General features: G+C 51.3%; 1 protein-coding gene across 1 annotated transcript in view; it reads left to right on the top strand.

The window, feature by feature from the left end:
- The window catches only part of LOC146287607 (seizure protein 6-like), a 75,022-nt gene that overhangs the window by 26,999 nt on the left and 22,874 nt on the right, over positions 1 to 25,149 (top strand). The window contains 3 exon segments of the mRNA XM_084698678.1: positions 701 to 1,381; positions 1,944 to 2,071; positions 19,844 to 20,036. Coding sequence (XP_084554804.1) covers positions 701 to 1,381; positions 1,944 to 2,071; positions 19,844 to 20,036 — 1,002 coding nt within the window.

Below are 25,149 nucleotides of genomic sequence, written 5' to 3'. Positions count from 1 at the left end.
TCTCTCTCTCTCTCTCTCTCTCTCTCTCTCTCTATCTCTCTCTCTCTCTCCCTCTATCTCTCTCTCTATCTATCTATCTCTCTCTCTCTCTCTCTCTCTCTCTCTCTCTCTCTCTCTCTCTCTCTCTCTCTCTCTCTCTCTCTCTCTCTCTCTCTCTCTCTCTCTCTCTCTCTCTCTCTCTCTCTCTCTCTCTCTCTCTCTCTCTCTCTCTCTCTCTCTCTCTCTTCTCCTGTGGGAGGGGCTTCTACCCAGGGAACAGACTGATTGCACCTCTCACTGCAGGAGGGAATGATATTCCCCATTCAGCCCGTTTCATCCAGTGTCTGGTAATCACAAGGTATTCAGGGTGAAATCTTTGCTTCACTTAATTGGAGAGAAGTGGAGGAAAGGTAGCCCATTTCAATGATTTATCAGAGCTTCATCTTTCGTTTTTCTCCACATAATGGGCTTTTTGAGGGCCTTTCATAGTGATTCTCTATAGTGGTAGTTAGTTAATCATGGCAGTAATTGTTCTATTTCCTCACTAGCCAAAGTACTTAACCTTCTATTCAAATCATGTCTGGTTTGGATGGTCTGCTATCTGAAGTCAGGGGCGTTTCCTAGGCCTGCCTTCACGGAGTCTTCTGCACTACTCAGCTTCATTTGCTGTGAATTGATTAACACATTATTATTTTGTGTGTTTTCCTCCTCCCCGTCCCAGTGTCTGAGCCGGGAGGTCATGCAGCGGGCCAGGAGAGAGTGGATTCAGGCGCCGTCGTGTTCACACACAGTCCCACCCCTGACCCGGAGGGTGAGGCCCAGCCCTTCACCACAGCTCTGCCCCTCAACGTCCCCGGCCTCCACCCCGGCCTCCACCCTGGCCTCCGGGGCTTGAGGCTGCAGCAGGCCCTGCTCACCAAAGACTTCCAGGGAGAGCAGCACTTCTTCAGCCCCACCGTGCCCGGCTCTCACTCTGCCCTGGAGGAGGGGGGGCCATCCACCCCTGGGGTGCCCCACGAAGACGCCCCTGCCTTCTCCGACATCGCCACCACCTCCACCGTGGCCGGCACCACCCCCCTGACCCCCCCGGGCCCCACCGCAGCTCTGGCCCAGAAGAAGCTCTCCAAGGATAGGGGGCGGGGGGAGGAGAGGGGAGCGTCAACCACCCCTGTCACCAAGACCGCTGTTGCCACAGGGAACAGCCACAGTGCCACCGGTCCCGCCGTTGAGGGTAAAGATTTCACGGAGACCACAGCCACAGCGACTGTTCTGACCACCTCAGCGGCAGGGGCTAAGGGAGATGGCCGGGGGGTGAAGAACTACACAGGCGTGTCCAGGAAGCTGACCCCCTCAGAAGAGGGGGATGAGGGGAGCACCGTCACCTCCACCATGCACACCACAGGTGAGCTGGCTTGATGTTCTGGAAATATGTGTTTACTGGGTTGTTTTGTAACACAGTCCCAATAGAGGTTGTTTTTGTACCTTCTCCATCTGACATCCTGATAGCCTGATATCCTGATATCCCGATGGCCTGATAGTCTGATAGCCTGATATCCTGATAGCCTGATATCCTGATAGCCTCTGTGCTCACTGCCCCCTCTCCTCGTGTTTACTCCTGTTTGTGGGTCAGTCAAGCTGGTCAGTGAGGATGAGCGCTGGGTCGTATCAGTCCTGTTCATCCTTGCATTCTGACTTCTCCATCACACCCTCCACTGAGGATAAAGGACCCGCTCATGCGGCAAGCCAATATAGCGAGCTTAGTCCACCTGATCTCTCCTGGCTACGCTCCCTGCTTCTCCACAGCCAGGGGCCAGCCAGCCAGCCTGATCCCAGCCAGGGGAGAGAGAACCTGGGGAGTTAATGAGAGGGTTAGGGGGCACTGGAACACAGATGGGCTGTCAGGGCTACATCAGCAGGCTGGCACAGGGAATCACTTATCTTCTTTTTGTTCATCTATCTATCAGGTCCTTGCAGTGTGAATTTCAGCGACCCCGAAGGCTACGTCGAGATTCCTCATCACCCTGTGGCCAGGGTGGAGTCTGACTGCACCTACGTTGTAACCGTCTATCTGGGTTACGGGATTGAAGTACAGGTCGGTGATGGTTAGGCAGGCTGCTCCCTGGGCCTCTGTCCTCCACACACCACACTGATGCACCCACAGTTTCATTTGTCTGACTGAACTCTCAGAAGAGAGTTCTATTTTTGTGCAGATTTGTCCTCATAAGTGTTGGGTTAACGGGGCTGGAAACAGCATTTGCAGCAGAATTTCCAGACATTTACTGTACTTTTCTACCTTGAGTTAACCTAATTATCTACTGAGTAATTATGGCTGTCCTGGGAGCCAGGCAATCTGATGGAGCAGCTAAACACCTTGCTGCTATTTTCAGCAGCCTGTTCTAATGAGATATGCAATGGTTAGAATCTGAAAATAACACACACACAACGGCTCAGAAACAAATAACCCTGTCATCTGCATCAGAGGAGGCTGTTTGTGTCATTACAAGGTCTGGGGCGGCAGATGCAGCAATACTTTAAAACTAAAACTCCAGACAGAAAATGTAACCATCAAGCAACACGTTAGGTCCTGAAAACCTTTTGAGCTGGGATGGAGATGAGTGAATTCAGCGGCAGCCCTCATTTGCTTGTTTGCTTGTTGAGGTTCATCTAAGCCAGGCGGACCTGTTATCCCTCTCTTGTCGCGTCGACAGCCTCGATCAATACGCCATCGGAGGCAGCAGCCGGGACGGAACCACACAATGCTCTCCTCTCTGACGCCATGTCATAATGGCCCACTTACAGCCCTGTTAAAAAGTTAAATAAATAAACAACAAACAGAATCACAGGTAGAATATGGTGTCCAGCCAAAGCTCAGGAATGCTAGCAGTCACCGGGACGTTTTATGCAGCATGTTTTGCAGAATCCGAGCGGACACGTCTTCAGGCTTGTTTTGTGGTATTCACCGGGACTCTGACAATGAAGAACCATGAGATTTAAATTACGACTGGTGAAATTCCACTTATATTTCATTTGCTATTCAATGCTGGAAACTCATTTCAGATACCAGAGTGTGGGTGTAAACATGATATTGTCAATTTGTTCTTTCTGTAGTTGGTGAGTGCAGGTAAACCTACACAGATTTAGAGAAGATCTGTTTTCACAACATGTCCCTGACAGAGGAAATAACACATACCAGAACTTCCAGTTGAGTTGGTGGAGACATTTTTTTTCAGTTTTAGTTTTTCTACAGGCATTCTTTGATTAGTTGCCACCTCTACATTTAGGTGTTTTGGCTTGAATGTCCTTTGCTATCATGGGATGTCATGTCCCAGCTGTCTCAAGTTTCTCACAAGGTATGCGTTATCTTCATTCTTCTAATGCTGACTTTAATAAATGCACAAATTCATGTGAGTTAGTACATTTACATGTAATCATTTAGCAGACGCTCTTATCCAGAGCGACTTACAGTAAGTACAGGGACATTCTCCCCAAGGCAAGTAGGGTGAAGTGCCTTGCCCAAGGACACAACGTCATTTTTGGCGCAACCCGGGAATTGAACTGACGACTTTCAGGTTACTAGCCCGATTCGCTGACCGCTCAGCCACCTGACTCCCCAGACTTGGTGGTTCTTTCCGTTTGAAGAGCTCCTGGTAGCTGAGCTGATGCCCTCCGCAGTGGCAATGGCAGTCAGACCCTCGTCCTTCAGACCTCAGCAGAGCCGGCACTGTTCTCCAGGGCCATGCTGAACGCTGTTGGTCTTTGACAAGCTTTGAATGATGTGTTGAGAAAACGACCTTGTGTGTTTCTGTTGGTGAAACATGTCTATAATTGAGAAGTAACCTTTCAGGCTGTTTGAAAAGAGAGACTGAGAGGTCCAGAGTCCTGCAAAGGGCACCTTCAGCTCATGCTGACTACGAAGGTAGCAAGGTCAGGCTGTGTGTCTGAGCCGGGGTTAGGGTGAGAGCACCCATTTCCTTTCATGCTGAACTTCTGGATCAGCCTATTCATAAAACAAACAGTTTTACAGGGTTTTTCCTTGTCTTTCTTGTGGGGTTAGGTGCAGTTCTATGGGTGACTTTGCTTGTTCAACAAAAGATGGATCTTTACAAAAAAAGATTTCATTAGAAAAATGATGAGAAAGGCAAATCAACTCAAATCTCCCATCTGTGTGAGCACTTCACCTATGAGATCTCTTAATATTTTCATCTTTCTCTACAACATGAAAGAGAACCCTGAAAAAGAACCCTTGTCTTGAACTACCAACAGAATGTTGGTAGAGCGCTTGTCTGAGAAGGGGCACCTGTGACTGTAAACACTTCATCCCTTGGTCTCAGATTCCTTGGATGATACAGAACTTCTCTCTGACTCTTCTCTCTGACTCCTCTTTCTGACTCTTCTCTCTGACTCTTCTCTCTGACTCTTCTCTCTGACTCTTCTCTCTGACTCTTCTCTCTGACTCTTCCCTCTGACTCTTCTCTCTGACTCTTCCCTCTGACTCTTCTCTCTGACTCTTCTCTCTGACTCTTCTCTCTGACTCTTCTCTCTGACTCTTCTCTCTCTCTGACTCTTCTCTCTGACTCTTCTCTCTGACTCTTCCCTCTGACTCTTCTCTCTGACTCTTCTCTCTGACTCTTCTCTCTGACTCTTCCCTCTGACTCTTCTCTCTGACTCTTCCCTCTGACTCTTCTCTCTGACTCTTCTCTCTGACTCTTCTCTCTGACTCTTCTTTCGGACTCTTCTCTCTGACTCTTCTCTCTGACTCTTCTCTCTGACTCTTCTCTCTGACTCTTCTTTCGGACTCTTCTCTCTGACTCTTCTCTCTGACTCTTCTCTCTGACTCTTCCCTCGACTCCTCTCTGTCTCTTCTCTCACTAAAGTATTGCAGTCGGACTTTGAAACATAAAAGCTATTATTGGAGTTGCTGGCTACTTGCATGGATTAAAAGCATTAAATCCTGAATCTTGGAGGGGGATGGTGATGGGAATTGAATCTATTTCCTTCCAGGTTTCTGGACTAAGCTTTAAAATGACGAGAAACGTGTTTGGGGTTCAAAGCTAGCTTTGCAGTGGAAGTCCAACTTAGCTGTTTGATGGATTCACAAGCAGCAATTGAGCAAAGTGCTTGGATGGTGCTGGATTGCTGAAGGCAGTAGTTTCGTCTTGCTCCATCTCTGTAATTGGAGGACAATCTCAGTTTGAGAATTGGTAAAGTCAGCATGGTTGTTGTTACTACGATGGAGCTATGCTGACTATAGCCCTACATGAATCAACAGCCTTGAAAAATGGGTCATGGTTTGTTTTTAGAATAAAAAAAGGCTTACCCATAAAAATAAGTTCATGAAGTTGGTTGACAAACACAGAGATAGTTTTGGATGTTTACTGTCTGGGTTTTCTGCCTGTCTTGTGCCAGCTTGCTCATTCCCTTGCATTTCCAATTCTCCAAACACCTCATTTACTGTTAAACTTTGAAATGAGAACGCTTTGTCTGTCTGGCTCTGGACAGGAAGATAAGTTAAGAAGAAGGGAGTTTGTTTGAGCGTGTGTGTGTGTTCCTCTCACTGTCTCCTTTGGGTTTGAGATATGCCCTAAGGTTAATGAAGCTCAAAGCATGCACAAACAAACACACACACACTCTCTTCTTATACACAAAGCACTGTGTCCACAGTAGAGAGGACAGAATCTGATGTAGTCTGTCTGTGGGCTGGTGGTGTGGGCTGGTGGTGTGTGCTGGCTACGAGGTGCACACACACTAACATCAGGCTCTCTGCACTCAGACGTGGTGAGACAGATCTATCGCTCAGCTCTGAAGGGGAGAGAGAAGCTTGTTGAAGACAAATGCTCTACTCTCTTCTTCTACTACTGATAGAGATTGACTGGAGTCGTGTGCAATCCACTCTCTAATCATCAGTGTTTCCTACCGGTCGACAAGATCAATCTGTGCAGGTCAAACAGAAGTCTGTTGTGATTGCTAAGAGGAGCATTGTTGGGGAAAGTTGAGGTTCCAAGCAGGTCTGGAGGTTGAAGCATGTGTTTTGGACAGAGCCGTGTTTCCATAATCCTCTCCTGTAGCTTGACGGGTCCATCTCTCTTGTCTGGTTAATAATTGAGCGGTTTGTCCCTGGAGACCTCACGAGTCCACAAACTTCTCATTCAGTCATGTTTACAGTGGACCGCAAGCAGGATGTAATTACTCTTCTCCTTGGTAAGGAAATCAATGAATCACACTCAAGCACACACACACACACACGTATAGAGTGGTAGGAACACACACACACACACAAGAACAGATTGATTTGATCAAATACAACACAGACTTATAGTAGGATGAGCCTTCTACTTGTAGTTATAAAAATGTATACCTCACCCACAGCACACACACACCCATCCACACCACACACACACCAAACACACGCACACTCATGCCATGATGGAGGACACACACACACGCATGACATGCATGCATACTCATATATACACAAACACACACACACACAGAAATAATGTATTCTACACATACGCGTATATTTCCTTTTCAGTTGAATCACTGGCCCTCCCTCCACAGCAGACGAGCCAGCAGCCCTGGGCTGGGCTGGGCTGGGCTGGGCTGGGCTGGGCTGGGCTGGGCTGGGCTGCAACTGCCTTGTCCTGACGACACTCTGATTGAGTGAAACCGCTGCTGGGATTTATCTGAGATGTTTGTTTGACGTCACGTCTCCCGTCTTCCATTTACTTAAACAAATGGACTTTCCTGTCAGCTCTGTACTCATAGAACACGAAGTGGACCTGAGAGAGAGCAAGCTCTCTTCCTCTCCTCGGCCTCCTGAACCTGCCTCTCTGCCTGATAACTCTGCCCTCTGACACACGGACCACACCTGACAACCACCCTGATATCCACCCTGATAACCACCCTGATAACCACCCTGATAACTCTGCCCTCTGACACACGGACCACACCTGACAACCACCCTGATAACCACCCTCATAACCACCCTGATAACTCTGCCCTCTGACACATGGACCACAACTGACAACCACCCTGATAACCACCCTGATAACTCTGCCCTCTGACACGCGGACCAGACCTGACAATCACCCTGACAACCACCCTGATAACCACCCTGACAACCACCCCGATAACTCTGCCCTCTGACACACGGACCAGACCTGACAATCACCCTGATAACCACCCTGACAACCACCCTGATAACCATCCTGATAACTCTGCCTTCTGACACATGGGCCAGACCTGACAACCACCCTGATAACCACCCTGATAACCATCCACGATCTGACAGACTGACTGAGCTGGCTGTGAAGGACACATGAGCGGGCGGTATAATCACATGTTCTTGTTGGCCTCGCTATCCCTTCCTTCCACGCTGAGATCAGGATCTGTCTGACCTCTGGACATGGGTCTCTCCTCATGAAGATGGAGAAGCACAGCACTTACATGCCCACACCCTCCCTCCCTCCTCTCCCTGCTTCCTCTCCCTGCTCTTCTTCCTCTCTCTGCTGCTTCCTCCAGATAAGTGATTCAGGGAGCTATCTGCACCACACACTGCACAGGATCAACTTCTCACCACCCTCCACCTCCCCAGTCAGTCTGCGCTATCTCTCCCCGCTACAGTCCACTTCATCCAGATAGCCCCCATCTGAAAGGATACTTATTTCCCCGGCTAAAGATTGTATAGATTTTGGCTCTTTTGAGCCCTCCTCGTAATTGTTCTATTGCAAGTGCTGATACAGACAGTTCCCTGAAGCCCCAGTCGACTCCAGACACTGACTCTCTCTGTCTGTTGTCAAGCAAAGCTTTGTCAGACTAATAGAATCCCGCCAGTAATGAGCATTGATATTCCAGAACATGCCTTCACAAATTGCTATTGAGCTGTTTTGAATTTATAATGGTCCAACTGGATTTAGGTCTGAACTGAGCAGTAAAAAAAAAACTATTTCACTCTGAGGTGGGATAGTTGGATCAATTGTATGGAAGGAGCACCATAACATCCCAACCCATCTCTTTAGAATAACAGTAGACACATTTCAGCATTAAAAAAGCTGGGATATTATCCTAGGCTGTGTGAAGTCCTTGCAATACAATAAATCCCTACATTCAACAAAAAGATTCATAGTCAAAACGATTATATATATACTTATATATGTACATCCATAATATATTTACATATGTATATGTATATGTATAGAGACAGACAGAGAGATAGTTTTGTTCGGCCTTTCGTTTAGCCTGTCCCCTTTCGTTCAGAGAGTCGTTGTAATGTTGACGACACTAATCTCCTCTTCATCCTGGCTGGAGGTAAAGCAGCAGGACCAGATGAGTCTTGACTGCAGCTTGTGGAGACTGATTGCTTCCGCCCAGCCCAGTGAGCCGTCCTGGTGTTCTGCACCACTACCCTCCTCCACTAGAAATCTGAACTCCCCAACACACTCACACAGCGGTCAGCCAGGACTAAGGCCTTCCAATTACTTTACTGACATTGTATTTTTACCATGACGATTACAAACTGGGAATTAATTCTCTGACATTCTAATATACATAGAAACACAACTAATACCCTGTTACCTTGTGTGTTATTAGGGGGAGGAGAGGAGAGGGAGAGGCAGGAGAGGGGGAGGAGAGGGGGAAGAAGAGAGAGGAGAGAAGCCGAGCGTCATCATTAGGATTTGTGAAGCTGCCCCACCCTAATTACACTGAGGTGTATCCTGCCCCACCCTAATTACGCTGAGGTGTATCGACCGAGACAGCGCCACGCGGTTTCCAAACAGCCCCCGGTCCGCCCTCCTGGACCTGGTGACCCTCTCTACCAACACAGCCTGCTGGGGAGGGAGGGAGGGGCTCCTCATCACAGGCAGACCTCTCCTGTGTTCGGTCAACGCTCCTCTCAGTGCTCCTGTCGGCTGCTGCAAGGGGCCAGAGACCATCTATCAGAGGAATTGACTGTGATTACCCGGGTGTCTAACCTCTGTGACTCAGCCAACAGCTCTGCATACACTACTTCTCAAGAAGTAGTAGGATGTTGTCAGAATCTGCAGCTTTATTCTGAGAGTCTCTGTATTATGTTCCCACGCTACCTCTCCTTCAAATCCAGCTCTGCTAGTGCTGTCATGGTGTCAGGGTTCACACGAGGGCTTCCAGAGCTGGGCCACTGAACTGTTCCACATCCATCCAGGAGTTGTTGTGTTTTTGTTTGATCAAATAAGCCCTGTAGCTATCAGGTCTCCAGCAGGCCACCTGTCTGGCTGTGATACGGCTCCCACCCCCCTCCTCCCTCCCTCCCTCCCCCTCACTGGTCCACTGCCCTGCTCTCAAGGGGTCGCCATGTGGGACAGCCTTCTGGACTCTCAAATCTGCTCTTTATACAGCCTTGCTCCTGCCCCTGCTGATTACACAGAGAGGGAGAGGAGAGAGAGAGAGAGAGAGAGAGAGAGAGAGAGAGAGAGAGAGAGAGAGAGAGAGAGGAGAGAGGGAGAGAGAGAGAGAGAGGAAGATGAGAGATAGTTGAGTGTGTAGAAAGCAAGAATAGTCTTTGAAGCTTTTCGTTCTCCAGGGAAACTGTACGTGGTCAATTTCTAGTGGAGCCACAAAACCTGGTTTTGGAGGAATTCCATTTTCCATTAGCTGGGAGGCAGTATCATTCAGAGCAGAGAGAGGGAGCGAGAGAGAGAGAGAGAGAGAGAGAGAGAGAGAGAGAGAGAGAGAGAGAGAGAGAGGGAAAGAGGAGAGGAAGAGGAGGGGAGGGAGAGGAGAGGAGAGGAGAGGAGGGGAGGGGAGGGGAGGGGAGGGGAGGGGAGGGGAGGGGAGGGGAGGGGAGGGGAGGGGAGGGGAGGGGAGGGGAGGGGAGAGGAGAGGAGAGGAGAGGAGAGAGAGGAGACGAAGAGAGTGGAGAGAGAGAGAGAGAGAGAGAGAGAGAGAGAGAGAGAGAGAGAGAGAGAGAGAGAGAGAGAGAGAGAGAGAGAGAGAGAGGAGAGGGAGACAGTGGAGAGTGGAAAGGGAGAGAGAGAGAGAGAGAGAGAGAGAGAGAGAGGAGAGGAGAGAGAGGAGAGAGGAGAGAGAGGAAAAGGGAGAGAGAGGAGAGGAGAGAGGAGAGAGAAGAGAGGGATATCTGACAGCGGCTGAGGTCAGAATTTGCTGATATCATCTTACTATCACACTCCGATTAGTCCTACTCACCAGCCTATCTCTCTCTCTCTTTTCCCCTTCCTTCATCACCCTCTCCTTCTCTCCCTCTCTCTCTCTCCCTCGCCCTGTTTCATTCTCTATCCCCCCTTCCTTTCTCTCCCCCTTCATAGAACTAAAAAAAAAGATTTTTTTTTTTTTCCCTCTCCCTCCTCCTCGCCCTCTCCTTCTCCCTCTCACTCTCCCTCCACCTGATCGCAAAGCACACTGGGATGTATTATTGGGAAACAGGGACCAATTAAAATCAGTATTGGTCTGTCCCTCCTATGTGGTAGATAGCTCCAGGTGTAAAAAACGTCAACAATAAATAAGTCACTGGATGTTTTAATGGTAGTAGTTGACATCTCATGTCTTCTGAGTTTATAGAGTTCGTAGGGTCTCATGGCACATAGAGATCCTATTGAAAGCCTGGTGTTGAAATATTGGACCAGCTGGGTGCTAAACAGCTGTCTGTAGAAAATCCATCACCTTGACCACCACCTTGAGATTGTCAGATGACATGAAGTGATGGTTGGGCTGTGACAGAGAGAGGGTCCTGCTCATGGCTGACTGGGACTGCACGGCTAACGACTGCTGTTGGACACCGCCTGGGAGACTGTGGTCTCTCTGTCTCCAATCAATACTCATGTTCATAAACATCGCCAATGGCTGACACACAGGGCTCTCTCCATGCAGGGAGAATTGCTCTATCGATTTCAGCACTCTCCTTTTAATTCCTCCGGATCTGACAAAGGGGGATAAATATGTTAGATATTGACCCTGATGCACATAGGCCTGCTGTACAGGAACTGTCTGCCTGTTGTTCCATGATGGATATATAGATAGATATATCTACACACTCTCTGTATATAGATAGATAGATATCAAGAAAATATATAAGAATATACAAAGATCCATGTGTCACAATAAGATTCCAGAGTTTTATGAGTTTTTCCAACAAACCGGTTTTTCACCCTTTCTTGATAGTCATCCCTGCTGTATTACCATCATGACCTTCATTATGCATGCAAAGCTGGATGACAACATGCAATTAGCTTTAGCACATTAACAAGAGGTCTAGTCGCCAGCACTGTCCTCTCCTCTCCTCCCCTCCCCCCTCCTCTCTTGTTCTTCTCCTCCCCCCTCCCCTCCTCCCTCCCTCCCTCCCGTCCTTCCTCTCACCAGTCCACAGTATGTAACCAGACCGGCTCATGTAATGGAGGCCAGAGAAGGCACGGTAGCTTTAATGAACTTGAGATGAGACGAGGTGGCCCTTTCATTCCACGCCTCCGGGGCGGCAGCACATAAAGGACGTCTGTCTGATCCTGATGAGCTTTTTAGGGTGTCGGGGCTGGGCTGAGATGAGTTTTTCGTGGGCCATCCCTTCCCCAGAGGAACACTGTCAGGTGACACTAATTGCTCTGGCACCTGGCTTGCTGTCATAGAAATAAGACAGAAAGTGAGCGGAGGTGTCTGGGAAGGAGCTGTCCTCTCTGCCTGTCCCACACAGGACATCATGATGAGCAGCATGATGAGGTGGAGGATCTAGCATGCTGGGAAACAGGAATCACTGATGCAGCTGCTACACACCTCAAGCACTCAGCAGACACACCTCTGGAAGCTAAGACGATCACTCAGAATGCAGAAATCACATTTCATATCCATATTCCATAATAAGCTGAGCAGCCGGCTGTGCTGGCCCCTGTCCCCTCAGGGAGGGGGCCCTCAAGGGAGGGAGCAGCCTGGAGAGAGAGCTCACTGTTTGCTCTGACAATTATCTTTGAATTCCACTGAATTATTTTGCTTAACCGCTGGTGCCAGTTTGAAAGTCAGTGATTCTTTTCCAAATTCAGTTTCTGGAGTTTTGCAGATTTATGAACTAAATATGCCCAGCTGAGACCAGAGACACTTCCTGTTTGACAGTGTTAAGAATGCACATGTTGTTATTGGGCTGTGTATGATGTACAATGCAGAGTCTAATCCCCACAACACCGACACCAGCCGGTCTGGTTCTGCTCTGAACAGCAGCTGATAGTTTCTCTGTATTGTCCGAACCCCCTGCTCCAGCATGCAGGCGAGGGAGGGAGGTGATTATGAAGAGGTGAATGTTCAACTCTGATAATCATTCACACAAACAGCAACAGAATCCTGCCATTGTCTGCTGTAATGGGGAGGTGTGAATGAAGCCTCAGTTCGCCTGCTCCAGACTCTTCCCTCCTTTGTCCCCAACAACAGCCTGAGTGGCACAAGGAACATTCGCCATGTGTGGCCTCCATTATGATTCCTCTAGATTAGGAGGAGGGAGAGAAGAGGGAGCAGGATATGTAGGGGAGAGAAAGGGAGAGGGGGCGTTGGCCTTGGAGAGAGAGAGAGAGAGAGAGAGAGAGAGAGAGAGAGAGAGAGAGAGAGAGAGAAGGGAGTTGCAGGCCTTGGAAAGAGAGAGAGGGAGAGAAAGAGAGCGGGGGGGAGAGAGAGAGATGGGAGAGGGGGGGTTGGCCTTGGAGAGAGAGAGAGAGAGAGAGAGAGAGAGAGAGAGAGAGAGAGAGAGAGAGAGAGAGAGAGAGATGGGAGAGGGGGGGTTGGCCTTGGAGAGAGAGAGAGAGAGAGAGAGAGAGAGAGAGAGAGAGAGAGAGAGAGATGGGAGTAGCAGGCCTTGGAAAGAGAGAGAGGGGGGGTAGAGATGCCGACCTTGGACATACAGGATAGCTACTCTGAAATACTCTGAACTCTGAAGGGAAACATGTTTCAGTTAAATCTTTATTCACTGAACGTGTTTATCAGCTTATAAGTACCACCACACTACGTACCACAGTCAGACTCACTGTCCTTCTACCCCCCCCATCCTTCTACCCCCCCCGTCCTTCTACCCCCTGTCCTTCTACCCCCCCTGTCCTTCTACCCCCCCCTGTCCTTCTACCCCCCCGTCCTTCTACCCCCCGTCCTTCTACCCCCGGTCCTTCTACCCCCCCCTGTCCTTCTACCCCCCGTCCTTCTACCCCCGGTCCTTCTACCCCCCGTCCTTCTACCCCCCGTCCTTTTACCCCCCCCTGTCCTTCTACCCCCGGTCCTTCTACCCCCCCGTCCTTCTACCCCCGGTCCTTCTACCCCCCCGTCCTTCTACCCCCCGTCCTTCTACCCCCCCCCGTCCTTCTACCCCCCGTCCTTCTACCCCCCCCTGTCCTTCTACCCCCCGTCCTTCTACCCCCCCGTCCTTCTACCCCCGGTCCTTCTACCCCCCCGTCCTTCTACCCCCCGTCCTTCTACCCCCCCCGTCCTTCTACCCCCGGTCCTTCTACCCCCCCGGTCCTTCTACCCCCCCGTCCTTCTACCCCCCGTCCTTCTACCCCCCGTCCTTCTACCCCCCGTCCTTCTACCCCCCGTCCTTCTACCCCTCTCCTTGTTCCTGCCTGCTATCTTTCACAGAGAACCATGGAACAACCCTAACAACCCTAACCCATGGAACACATCCAAGCCCATTTCCACACCAACAATCAGCCATCACTTATCCAGCAGGAAGTCCTATGTCATTTCAATAGTTGCTATTTCCTTTCCTTAATAAGCCTCACAGATGGCAAAGTCACGCTGACATTGTTCAAACGTCTTTTTTGTCCACCACATATGTGGATTCCACCATAATGCCACTATCACAATGGCTGAAAGAAACAAAGTGATTTTTTTTTTCTTTACACAACTCTTGGAAACACAGCTACATTTTTTGAGCAAACTCAAAAAATGAATTTTCTGTTTAATTGAGCCCATATACAGTATGGTATCTGTTGTTGATTTGAGTCCCTATATCCTGGTGTCTATTGTTGAGTGTATGTGTGTGTGTGTGTATCTGTTTGTGTGTGTGTGTGTGTGTGTGTGTGTTTGTGTGTGTGTGTGTGAGCAGCAGTAGTCCCTGCGGGGCGCTGACTGCAGAGCTGCGGCAGATAAGGTCCTGATGTCTCCTGACGTGGATGATGATTCCTAACTGAAGCAGGACGTGATCCTGGTCCACCTGACAGGTGTGGCTGTGTGACAGGTGACAAGGCCCTGTGGACACACTATCTGCCCATGTCACTTCCTGCTGTCAGTCGTCCTCTCTGGGGAGAGGAGTGGCTGTGTGGAGGGACAGGTCAGAGCTGCCAGCAGCACCCTGACCCAGCTGCCAGCAGCACCCTGACCCAGCTGCCAGCAGCACCCTGACCCAGCTGCCAGCAGCACCCTGACCCAGCCCTAACCAGGCCAAAATAGATAGATTTGTGTAAGGAATGAAAGTAAAACGTCATTTCAGTAAACATTTAAGAATCTTAAATATAAAAAGTTGAACATGAACAACAGTCGATATAAGTCTAAACAGTACTATACAATATAAGATATAAATTAAGTGAAGTGCCCGGGTACATGTTGACAACCTTGGGCTCTATTTCCAATCTGTAATCAACTAGACCTTCACCCTGTCATTTGGAGTTAGCAGGTTATCAATCCTGAATGACCCAAAACCAGACAAGCACAAGATGGAACATCCAGAACATTCTCTTGATCATTTCCTGCTTATGCCGTCCACCTCACGTTCGTCCTGACAGCCACAAAACACTGCTTTGTTCAGACGCACAGACAAAAGGGATGATCCCGGATAAGAACTTCACAGTTTTCAAACATGAGTTCCAACAGAACAGCTTATCTTCTGGTAGATGTAACAGATGTTGTTGAAATCTGATTTTCAACAATCTAAATTTAAAATATTGAATTGTCTCTCTTGTGTTTCCTGTATGTTCCCTGTCTCCTCCTCAGTGCTCCTCAGGAGGAAGAACACACGCTCACCCTGCCAGTCCAGCACTTCTGAATAGAAAGAAACAAACAGATATCATGTTACTGTGCCACTTCTCAGCCAGGCTCACTGGAGCGCTGCCAGAGATGCTGTCGTTTAGCCATTTCCCTTGTGGAATATTTCAGAATGCTGGACATTCACCTGGAGACAAGCTGTGATGCTTTGTGGAAAGAGAGATGCTGTCTGAAATATGTATGAGGAAGGCATGGAGAAACGTCAGCCATCTCTCATCGATTTAACAAATATCCATAATAATGGAGATGGAGGCACATATCAGGGGGAGAGAGAGAGAGAGAGAGAGAGAGAGAGAGAGAGAGAGAGAGAGAGAGAGAGAGAGGGAGGGAGGGAGGGAGGGAGGGAGGGAGGGAGGGAGGGAGGGAGGGAGGGAGGGAGGGAGGGAGGGAGGGAGGGAGGGAGGGAGGGAGGGAGGGAGAGAGAGAGAGGGAGAGAGGGAGGGAGATAGGGAGAGAAAGAGAAAGAGAGAGAGGCAGACAGACAGAGGGGGGGAGTAGGCGGGTAGGAGGGGGGAGGGGGGAGGGGGGAGGGGAAGACAGAAATGAAGAGAGATGAGGAGGGGAAATAAGTTCAAGGCTTAAATCTTTTGTATTCTGCCCAGCTTCGTCCTAGAAAACGTCTTAACTGAGAGTCCACTGTGGAGAGAGACACATACCAAATCCACTGCAGCACTAGAGACGAGATTTAACACAAAAGTTCACAGTATAAAAATACAAATAACACTTTGTCAAGAAAAGGCATCCATGAGTGCAGCTGTGAGGTAAAACCATTAGCATGAGTTATGGTCATGAGACGAAAACTGAGCAAACATGACATGATCCACAGCAGGTCCTCACAGTGAAGGGCTGGTTGTGTAGAACGCAGAACCACATTAGTATGAACGCAGAACACTGTGAGTGTGAACACAGAGAGAAAGAGGAAGTGAGCCCAGGGCTCTGTCTTTGTCTGTGTCCTTCAGAGATGACAACAGAGGATCCAGGATCACGTGGTGCTCCTCCCCGTGTCGCTCCTCTCCGTGTCGCTCCTCTCCGTGTCGCTCTTCCCCGTGTCGCTCCTCTCCGTGTCGCTCCTCTCCGTGTCGCTTCTCCCCGTGTCGCTCCTCCCCGTGTCGCTCCTCTCCGTGTCGCTCCTCCCCGTGTCGCTCCTCCCCGTGTCGCTCCTCTCCGTGTCGCTCCTCCCCGTGTCGCTCCTCCCCGTGTCGCTCCTCTCCGTGTCGCTCCTCCCCGTGTCGCTCCTCCCCGTCCCAGAGATAGAAGAGAAGAGAGAAGGAGACAAATACAAATAACAGGAGGGAGATTGAGGGAGTGTGTGTGTGTGTTTGTGCGTGTGTGTGTGTGTGTGTGTGTGTGAGAGAGAGACAGAGAGAAAGAAATCGAGTGTGTGTGTGTGCGTGTGCCTGAGAGACCAGCAGTGTCAGAGAGACCATTAGTGTCAGAGACCAGCAGTGTCAGAGACCAGCAGTGTCAGAGAGACCAGCAGTGTCAGAGACCAGCAGTGTCAGAGACCAGCAGTGTCTGAGAGACCATTAGTGTCAGAGACCAGCAGTGTCAGAGACCAGCAGTGTCAGAGAGACCCGCAGTTTCAGAGACCAGCAGTGTCAGAGACCAGTAGTGTCAGAGAGACCAGCAGTGTCAGAGACCAGCAGTGTCTGAGAGACCATCAATGTCAGAGACCAGCAGCGTCAGAGAGACCAGCAGTGTCTGTGAGACCAGCAGTATCAGAGAGACCAGAAGTGTCAGAGAGACCAGCAGTGTCTGTGAGACCAGCAGTGTCTGAGAGACCAGCAGTGTCTGAGAGACCAGCAGTATCAGAGAGACCAGCGGTGTCAGAGACCAGCAGTGTCAGAGACCAGCAGTGTCAGAGAGACCAGCAGTGTCAGAGAGACCAGCAGTGAGGCCTTTCTCCCCATCGTCAGGTCTCCCTCAGCCGAATGACAGGACGTGACCATGTCTTGCCTGGCGCTCATCCACATCAGAGCGTCTGCTTCCCCAGACTCTGTCACACTCTCATTACCCCGGGGGAGTCAGTCTGGGACTCCCAGCCCTGCTACAGGCCCAGCCCTGCTACAGCCCCAGCCCTGCTATAGCTCCAGCCCTGCTACAGCCCCAGCCCCGCTACAGGCCCAGCCCCAGCCCTGCTACAGCCCCAGCCCTGCTACAGCCCCAGCCCTGCTATAGCCCCAGCCCTGCTACAGCCCCAGCCCCGCTACAGGCCCAGCCCCAGCCCTGCTACAGCCCCAGCCCTGCTACAGGCCCAGCCCCAGCCCTGCTACAGGCCCAGCTCTGATAAAGGCCCAGCCCCGCTACAGCCCCAGCCCTGCTATAGCCCCAGCCCTACTATAGCCCCAGCCCTGCTACAGCCCCAGCCCCGCTACAGGCCCAGCCCCAGCCCTGCTACAGCCCCAGCCCTGCTACAGGCCCAGCCCTGCTACAGGCCCAGCCCCAGGCCCGCTAAAGGCCCAGCCTCGCTACAGCCCCATACCTGCTACAGCCCCAGTCCTGCTACAGCCCCAGCCTCGCTACAGCCCCAGCCTCGCTACAGCCCCATACCTGCTACAGCCCCAGCCCTGCTACAGCCCCAGCCCTGCTACAGCCCCAGCCCTGCAACAGGCCCAGCCCTGCTATAGCCCCAGCCCTGCTACAGGCCCAGCCCTGCTACAGGCCCAGCCCCAGGCCCGCTAAAGGCCCAGCCTCGCTACAGCCCCATACCTGCTACAGCCCCAGTCCTGCTACAGCCCCAGCCTCGCTACAGCCCCAGCCTCGCTACAGCCCCATACCTGCTACAGCCCCAGCCCTGCTACAGCCCCAGCCCTGCTACAGCCCCAGCCCTGCTACAGCCCCAGCCCCGCTACAGGCCCAGCCCCAGCCCTGCTACAGCCCCAGCCCTGCTACAGCCCCAGCCCTGCTACAGCCCCAGCCCTGCTACAGCCCCAGCCCTGCTACAGGCCCAGCCCTGCTACAGGCCCAGCCCCAGGCCCGCTAAAGGCCCAGCCTCGCTACAGCCCCATACCTGCTACAGCCCCAGTCCTGCTACAGCCCCAGCCTCGCTACAGCCCCAGCCTCGCTACAGCCCCATACCTGCTACAGCCCCAGCCCTGCTACAGCCCCAGCCCTGCTACAGCCCCAGCCCTGCTACAGCCCCAGCCCCGCTACAGGCCCAGCCCCAGCCCTGCTACAGCCCCAGCCCTGCTACAGCCCCAGCCCTGCTACAGCCCCAGCCCTGCTATAGCCCCAGCCCTGCTACAGGCCCAGCCCTGCTACAGGCCCAGCCCCAGGCCCGCTAAAGGCCCAGCCTCGCTACAGCCCCATACCTGCTACAGCCCCAGTCCTGCTACAGCCCCAGCCTCGCTACAGCCCCAGCCCTGCTACAGCCCCAGCCCTGCTACAGCCCCAGCCCTGCTACAGCCCCAGCCCTGCTACAGCCCCAGCCCCGCTACAGGCCCAGCCCCAGCCCTGCTACAGCCCCAGCCCTGCTACAGCCCCAGCCCTGCTACAGGCCCAGCCCTGCTACAGGCCCAGCCCCAGGCCCGCTAAAGGCCCAGCCTCGCTACAGCCCCATACCTGCTACAGCCCCAGTCCTGCTACAGCCCCAGCCTCGCTACAGCCCCAGCCTCGCTACAGCCCCATACCTGCTACAGCCCCAGCCCTGCTACAGCCCCAGCCCTGCTACAGCCCCAGCCCTGCTACAGCCCCAGCCCTGCTACAGCCCCAGCCCCGCTACAGGCCCAGCCCCAGCCCTGCTACAGCCCCAGCCCTGCTACAGCCCCAGCCCTGCTACAGCCCCAGCCCTGCTACAGCCCCAGCCCTGCAACAGGCCCAGCCCTGCTACAGCCCCAGCCCTGCTACAGCCCCAGCCCTGCTACAGCCCCAGCCCTGTAACAGGCCCAGCCCTGCTACAGCCCCAGCCCTGCTACAGCCCCAGCCCTGCTACAGCCCCAGCCCTGCTACAGCCCCAGCCCTGCTACAGGCCCAGCCCTGCTACAGCCCCAGCCCTGCTACAGGCCCAGCCCTGCTACAGCCCCAGCCCTGCTACAGCCCCAGCCCTGCTACAGGCCCAGCCCTGCTACAGCCCCAGCCCCGCTACAGCCCCAGCCCCGCTACAGCCCCAGCCCTGCTACAGCCCCAGCCCTGCTACAGCCCCAGCCCTGCAACAGGCCCAGCCCTGCTACAGGCCCAGACACACATCTCCCTGGCAGCTTGCAGGAGATACCCCATATCTGCTCTTGTTCCAGATGATTTCTGTCTTTATCTTTTGATATGGTTAATCTGTGGTTAATCTGTGGTTAATCTGTGGTTAATCTGTGGTTAATCTGTGGTTTTTCACAGCTGTTGTGAAATCCACTGTACACAGCATATTTGCCTGACCTCCACAGTTTCGGAATGTAAAGTGCATCAGGTGTGTGTAAACTGACATGGCTCCATTATTCAGCTGGGAGAAGCGTTCTATCCTGTGGAGTGCCCTTCAGGCCACTCCTCTGCTGTTCAAACCTGAAGAGATTAAACACAGCTGTCAGAGAGGCTGACAGGCAACCAGAGAAAAGAAACAGCGTTTTTTAACTACAGATACTATAGGGCACATCCCAGACAGGGCTGAATACTAACAGGGATGAGCCAAGCTTCTGTGCAATGAACAATGCATTGAACCATCCAGGCAAACTCTGCGGTGTTTCCCAACCACAGCCTCCATCCAGCACACCTCAGAGCAGCAGGCCAGGGCAGATGAACCTCAGCCTGCAGCAGCTTGTTTACGGGAATTGAGGGGGGAAAGGGGGGGGGTATTCAGTGGCTCTTTGGCCTGGTGGACCTCTATTCCTGACATGTTTGATTCTCCATCCTCCTAACGTGCGTCCCCTCCTCTGTGCGTTGGCAGGTGCTCAATGCGAGCGTGTCTGAGGGGGAGCAGGTGAGCCTGGAGGACATGGGAGGCCGAGAGCCCTCCATCCTGGCCAACCAGTCGGTCCTGACCAGGGGGCTGGTGCTGCGCAGCTGGAGCAACCAGATCAACATCCACTACCACAGCCAGAGGCCGGCAGAGCGGGGGTCACTACTGCTACGTTACCAGGGTGAGACAGCTAGCTTGCCCACACCTGCCCACACCTGCCCACACCTGCCCACACCAGCCCACACCTGCCCACACCCATTCACACCTAGCATGGATGTGCTAGCATGGATGTGCCAGCATGGATGTGCTAGCATGGATGTGCCAGCATGGATGTGCTAGCATGGATGTGCCAGCATGGATGTGCTAGCATGGATGTGCTAGCGCGTACATCTTTGTGAACCTGGTGCAATAATGTAGCAGCCCCCCTAAATTCCACCGGCATCTTTATGCTGATTGCTTCTGTTACTTGTAAACACGGCATGCTCATGTAAACCTAAAAACTGACAAGCGCTGTCATCCAACTATGTAATTACACAGAGAAGTATTGTGCTTATAGACATTTCCAGAGCTGTCAGCTGAATTTTTTCCTCATCACACCACTGCTATTCATGTGACAACCCAGAGAAAGAGGGGAAAAAACAACACGGCATTCTGGCAAATTCCTTTTGTCTCAAAATTAATGAACTATGACAGGCTTGAACAGGAATAGCACATTCCTGCCCAGCTCTGGAGTTCCTGGTGAGCACAGCCCCAGCTTCTTGCCCTCATCTCTGCTTCTTCCACTTGTGAAGCTAAATGGGGAGATCCAGCAGAGTGGCCTCCGCTGCACACACTTTTGAACTGATTGGAAAGACTCTTGACAGACGACAAATAACATTTACACCCCAGTAGATTTTTTACCCTGTCAATTTGACAAACATGTGTTTTTATTGGAATGGAGCTGTTCTTGATAGGAGGGTTTGAACAATGTCAAAACATCTTCCATCTGATGCTGTGTCTATAAACACTGCTGCTGCTGTAGGCAACACCTGACAGCACACCTTGTAAAAAGCCTTTAGCCATTTCTATGGACTAGAATGTTGGCCCTGTTGAATGTCTGGGTGTGTGTGCTGCCAGCAGGCTGGGGGGGAAGGGGGGGGGGGGTGCAGCACCAGAGGACAGAGAGAAGGAGTGGGTGGAGCAGGGATGGAGAGGGTGGAGCAGGGATGCAGAGGGTGGAGCAGGGATGGAGAGGGTGGAGGTGTGAGGGTGAAAGGGCCAAATAGGGCCCCCTCAGGGGTCTGATGAGGGCTCTAATGGATCAACAACACTCTGCGGACGTTGTTCCTGTGTTCCTCTGAACACTAGAAAAGCTTCGTTTTTTGTAGAGTGGTCATTCTGCTTTCCACACAAGCTGCACGGGTCAACATGGACTGGACTGAGAAAACATAGTGGAACGAGAATAGCTTTTAGAGTGTGACATTTCCGTGCCCCCGTCATATTGTTCTTTCAGTTTGTGTACGGTGGAGGGAAACCCAGACCTCCCAAGCAGCTCTCTGACGAAGCAGAGTGTCTTCAGAGCTGGTCTCTCCACTCAGCTCTGTGATGAAGCAGAGTGTGTCCAGTGCTGGTCTCTCCTCTCAGCTCTGTGATGAAGCAGAGTGTGTCCAGTGCTGGTCTCTCCTCTCAGCTCTGTGATGAAGCAGAGTGTCTTCAGCGCTGGTCTCTCTTCTCAGCTCTGTGATGAAGCAGAGTGTGTCCAGTGCTGGTCTCTCCTCTCAGCTCTGTGATGAAGCAGAGTGTCTCCAGCGCTGGTCTCTCCTCTCAGCTCTGTGATGAAGCAGAGTGTCTCCAGCGCTGGTCTCTCTTCTCAGCTCTGTGATGAAGCAGAGTGTCTCCAGCGCTGGTCTCTCCTCTCAGCTCTGTGATGAAGCAGAGTGTGTCCAGTGCTGGTCTCTCCACTCAGCTCTGTGATGAAGCAGAGTGTCTTCAGCGCTGGTCTCTCTTCTCAGCTTCACTGCACTCCTCCTAGTTTCACTTTTAATGCTGGTGAAGGAGGTGAACTCCAATGGACGGGCAGCACACAATGCTGCTTAGCAGAGGGGAAAGCAAACATTAAAGATGTTTGTCTCTCAATAATCACAAAGAAATAGGAGCCCATTAGCTGTGCCCTGGAGACTGAAAACAGACCTGTCTGAACAGGTGGGCAGTGATCCAACACTTGGGAAGGAGAGGGAGAGACGGTTTTTGTTCCTGTATCAAATATCGACTTCGACATGAGTGGTGGCTAGGTGACCCGCTGTCGTGCTCTTGTGAGCATCTCTGTATCTACTCTCAGTTCATCAGCCGCAGCACACGGCATCTGACATTCCCAGCCTCCGCCTCCTCTCATTTGGCAGGTGGGAATGACACCCGGCCCTGTAAACAAGCATCGTGACAATTAAACAAAAGCTGTGCTCCGTAAATGACTTGGCACGCGTCTACCAGTCTGCTCTGCCTCTGAGGAAGAGAAGTGTCTCTGGGGGTCGACCAGAGCCTCACATCCCAGCCCTGCTGCCTCACATCCCAGCCCTGCTGCCTCACATCCCAGCCCTGCTGCCTCACATCCCAGCCCTGCTGCCTCACATCCCAGCCCTACTGCCTCACATCCCAGCCCTGCTGCCTCACATCCCAGCCCTGCTGCCTCACATCCCAGCCCTGCTGCCTCACATCCCAGCCCTGCTGCCTCACATCCCAGCCCTGCTGCCTCACATCCCAGCCCTGCTGCCTCACATCCCAGCCCTGCTGCCTCACATCCCACCTCCTCCCATCCTCCCTTGGCTCAGCAGCCAGGGATTTGTCCCCTCACGCTGAGCTGAGAATAAAGTCCCCACATCCCCACTTCCCCTAGCAGGGATCCCTGTTTGTGTGGCGTCAGGGAGACAGGGAACACAACGCAGGCTGAAGGCATCCTGAGCGGCAAGGCTTTGTGTCTGATTCGATGCCAGGGATTTTCCATTCACTGTAATTGATATCAAGTGTAATGGCGGAGTGAAGAGATATGGTCCAGCTGCAGGATGCTGCTGCTGTGTGGATGTGGAGAAGGTGTCAGTACATTAAAGTAATGCTCGCTGTCACATTATACAGACTAATGCAGCGAGTATAAGCCTGGAAGGATGTTTGAGTTTAGGAATATAACTGCACATATTCACCAACCATATAAGCAGCTGAATGAAAGTGCTTTTTAAAAATTATTCTCAATTGCTGAACGTTAATGCAGCTCTTTGCTCTCAGTCATGCTGAATATCATTAACTCTGTATTAATGGTCTGATTTTGAATGGTCACAAACTCCCAACTGTGAAGGGCATTTAGATCATGTAGGATGCTTCTGTTTAATCATTTCATATCAGATCTGCCACTCACTAGAAGCATGACACTTACTTTTGCTTTTTCCTACAGATTTCAAAGGCTATCAGTTAGATTGCTTGAGATATTTCAATTGTGTTCATCTCCATGCTACGAGCAATATCACCTTGTCCTGTATAATGGGGTGTGACAAATGGTCTGGGACAGGCGTGGAGAAAGTGACAGATCTGTAGAAAGATAGATTTCAGCTCTGGGTAATTAATACCTGCTAAAGCGCATGCTCTGGCTGTACTGACAGGGTGATGGATGGCTAGGCTCCACCAACAGCAGAGCTGCTGCTGGGAGTGATTCTCTGTCTGTGGATACTCCTTCTTTACCCCAGCCTCCTCTCTGCTGAGGAACAGCTCCCTCCACTTCTGCAGTTATTGTTCTCATGGATGACACCAGGACTGAGAAGGACGAATCTTCCCCAACACAAACCCAGGAAAACACGCAAACAAAGAAATGATTTAATGGCCGAAGTGTGAACAGGGAATTTGGACATATACAGTATTATCACCACCGACAGCATGTCCTCTATATTAAACATGAGGCAGCAAACACACTCACACACACTCACACACACACTCTCACACACGAGTGAGTAAACAGTATTTGAGTGTTTGTTTGTACGGCAAACTACCAGAGAATGACTCTGATTGTAAAGCTACTGAATGTGAGTCTATCTCTGTGAAACATTACTGCTAAACCAAGATCAGTAAAAATGTCTCTGCAAAAAAGGTATTCAGTTGGTCTTGAGTCAACTAGACAGTGGTTGACCACAGGGCTGCTAGGTTGGGTTGATATTGATGTGGTTAAACACTCAATTCCATTGGTCAACTGGTCAATAAATGAGCTATTGAGGTGAAATAACTTTGGAGAACAGGCCAGTTTATCATGCTCCTCCTCCACCTCCTGCTCCTTCTCCACCTCCTCCTCTCCTCCTCCTCTCCCATCCCTCTGCCCGGCTTGTGTAAGTCAGGACATTAGCAGAGCATCTGTTCCCCCAGGTCCTACCAGCAGCTAATCTGCCTGGCTGGGCTGGCTGTGGAGTCATTACTTGTAATAGCAAAACAATCAGACTTTATGGCCCACTACCATGTACAACGGAATGAAGGCCGCCATGTAATTTAATTCTCAGGGGATTGGCTCCACACATTACTTTTTTGCCCACGGCACCCCCCAACCACACAATCTGGGTGGAGATGGAGGAAGGTGGTAGAATAATAGCGATAACTAGGCTCAGTGGAGCCAGAGATAAACTAGGAACTGAATGGATGACCTCGGGCGACAGGCCTCCCAGAGCCATCTCAGTGATTGACTTTGGAGCAGCTTCGTTAGGAAGAATCACCTGATTCATCCGATTAGAACAGTCAGGCAGTCAGTCTGCTGGCTTTAGGGCCTCCAGTGGGACTCATGTTTCAATATATCGACAACATGACATTTACGTTTGTGTTTCGGTTTTTAAACAGCTCCTGCACATGTCTACTTTCACATGTTCTCCTAAAGCACGTTGAGAACGCCCTTAAAATACCATTTATGAAAGGTTACAGAGAACACTGTGGCAGATACAGTAGTCATCTGCCCATTCAGCCCTCATCATCCCTCTATATCCATCCATCTATATCCATCTATCCATTGATCCATATCTGTCCATCCATCCACACATCGCTCCATATTAGAAGCAGTTTCATGGTCCACATATGCAGCAAAACATGCATTGTGCCTGTTCTGTTCAGTTGCAGGTGGACACGGTGTAGTTCTGCGTGGGTGTCTGTTTACCTGTGTTGTTTTCCCCTTCAACAGTTGATGATACACTGAGCCAGGTGCAATGGTGATGTAAAGCCTTATTACAGTCTGGAGACTTATGTACTGGTTTACGAGGACCTACAGTAATAAATCACAGCTGTTGTTGCTGCAAATGCTCACT

The sequence above is a fragment of the Hypomesus nipponensis genome, chromosome 5 (assembly GCF_054491055.1).
Source record: "Hypomesus nipponensis isolate SF chromosome 5, ASM5449105v1, whole genome shotgun sequence".
Taxonomy (NCBI): Eukaryota; Metazoa; Chordata; class Actinopteri; order Osmeriformes; family Osmeridae; genus Hypomesus; species Hypomesus nipponensis.
The sequence above is the reverse complement of the archived record's forward strand: the minus strand, read 5'-3'. Positions and strand labels throughout refer to the sequence as shown.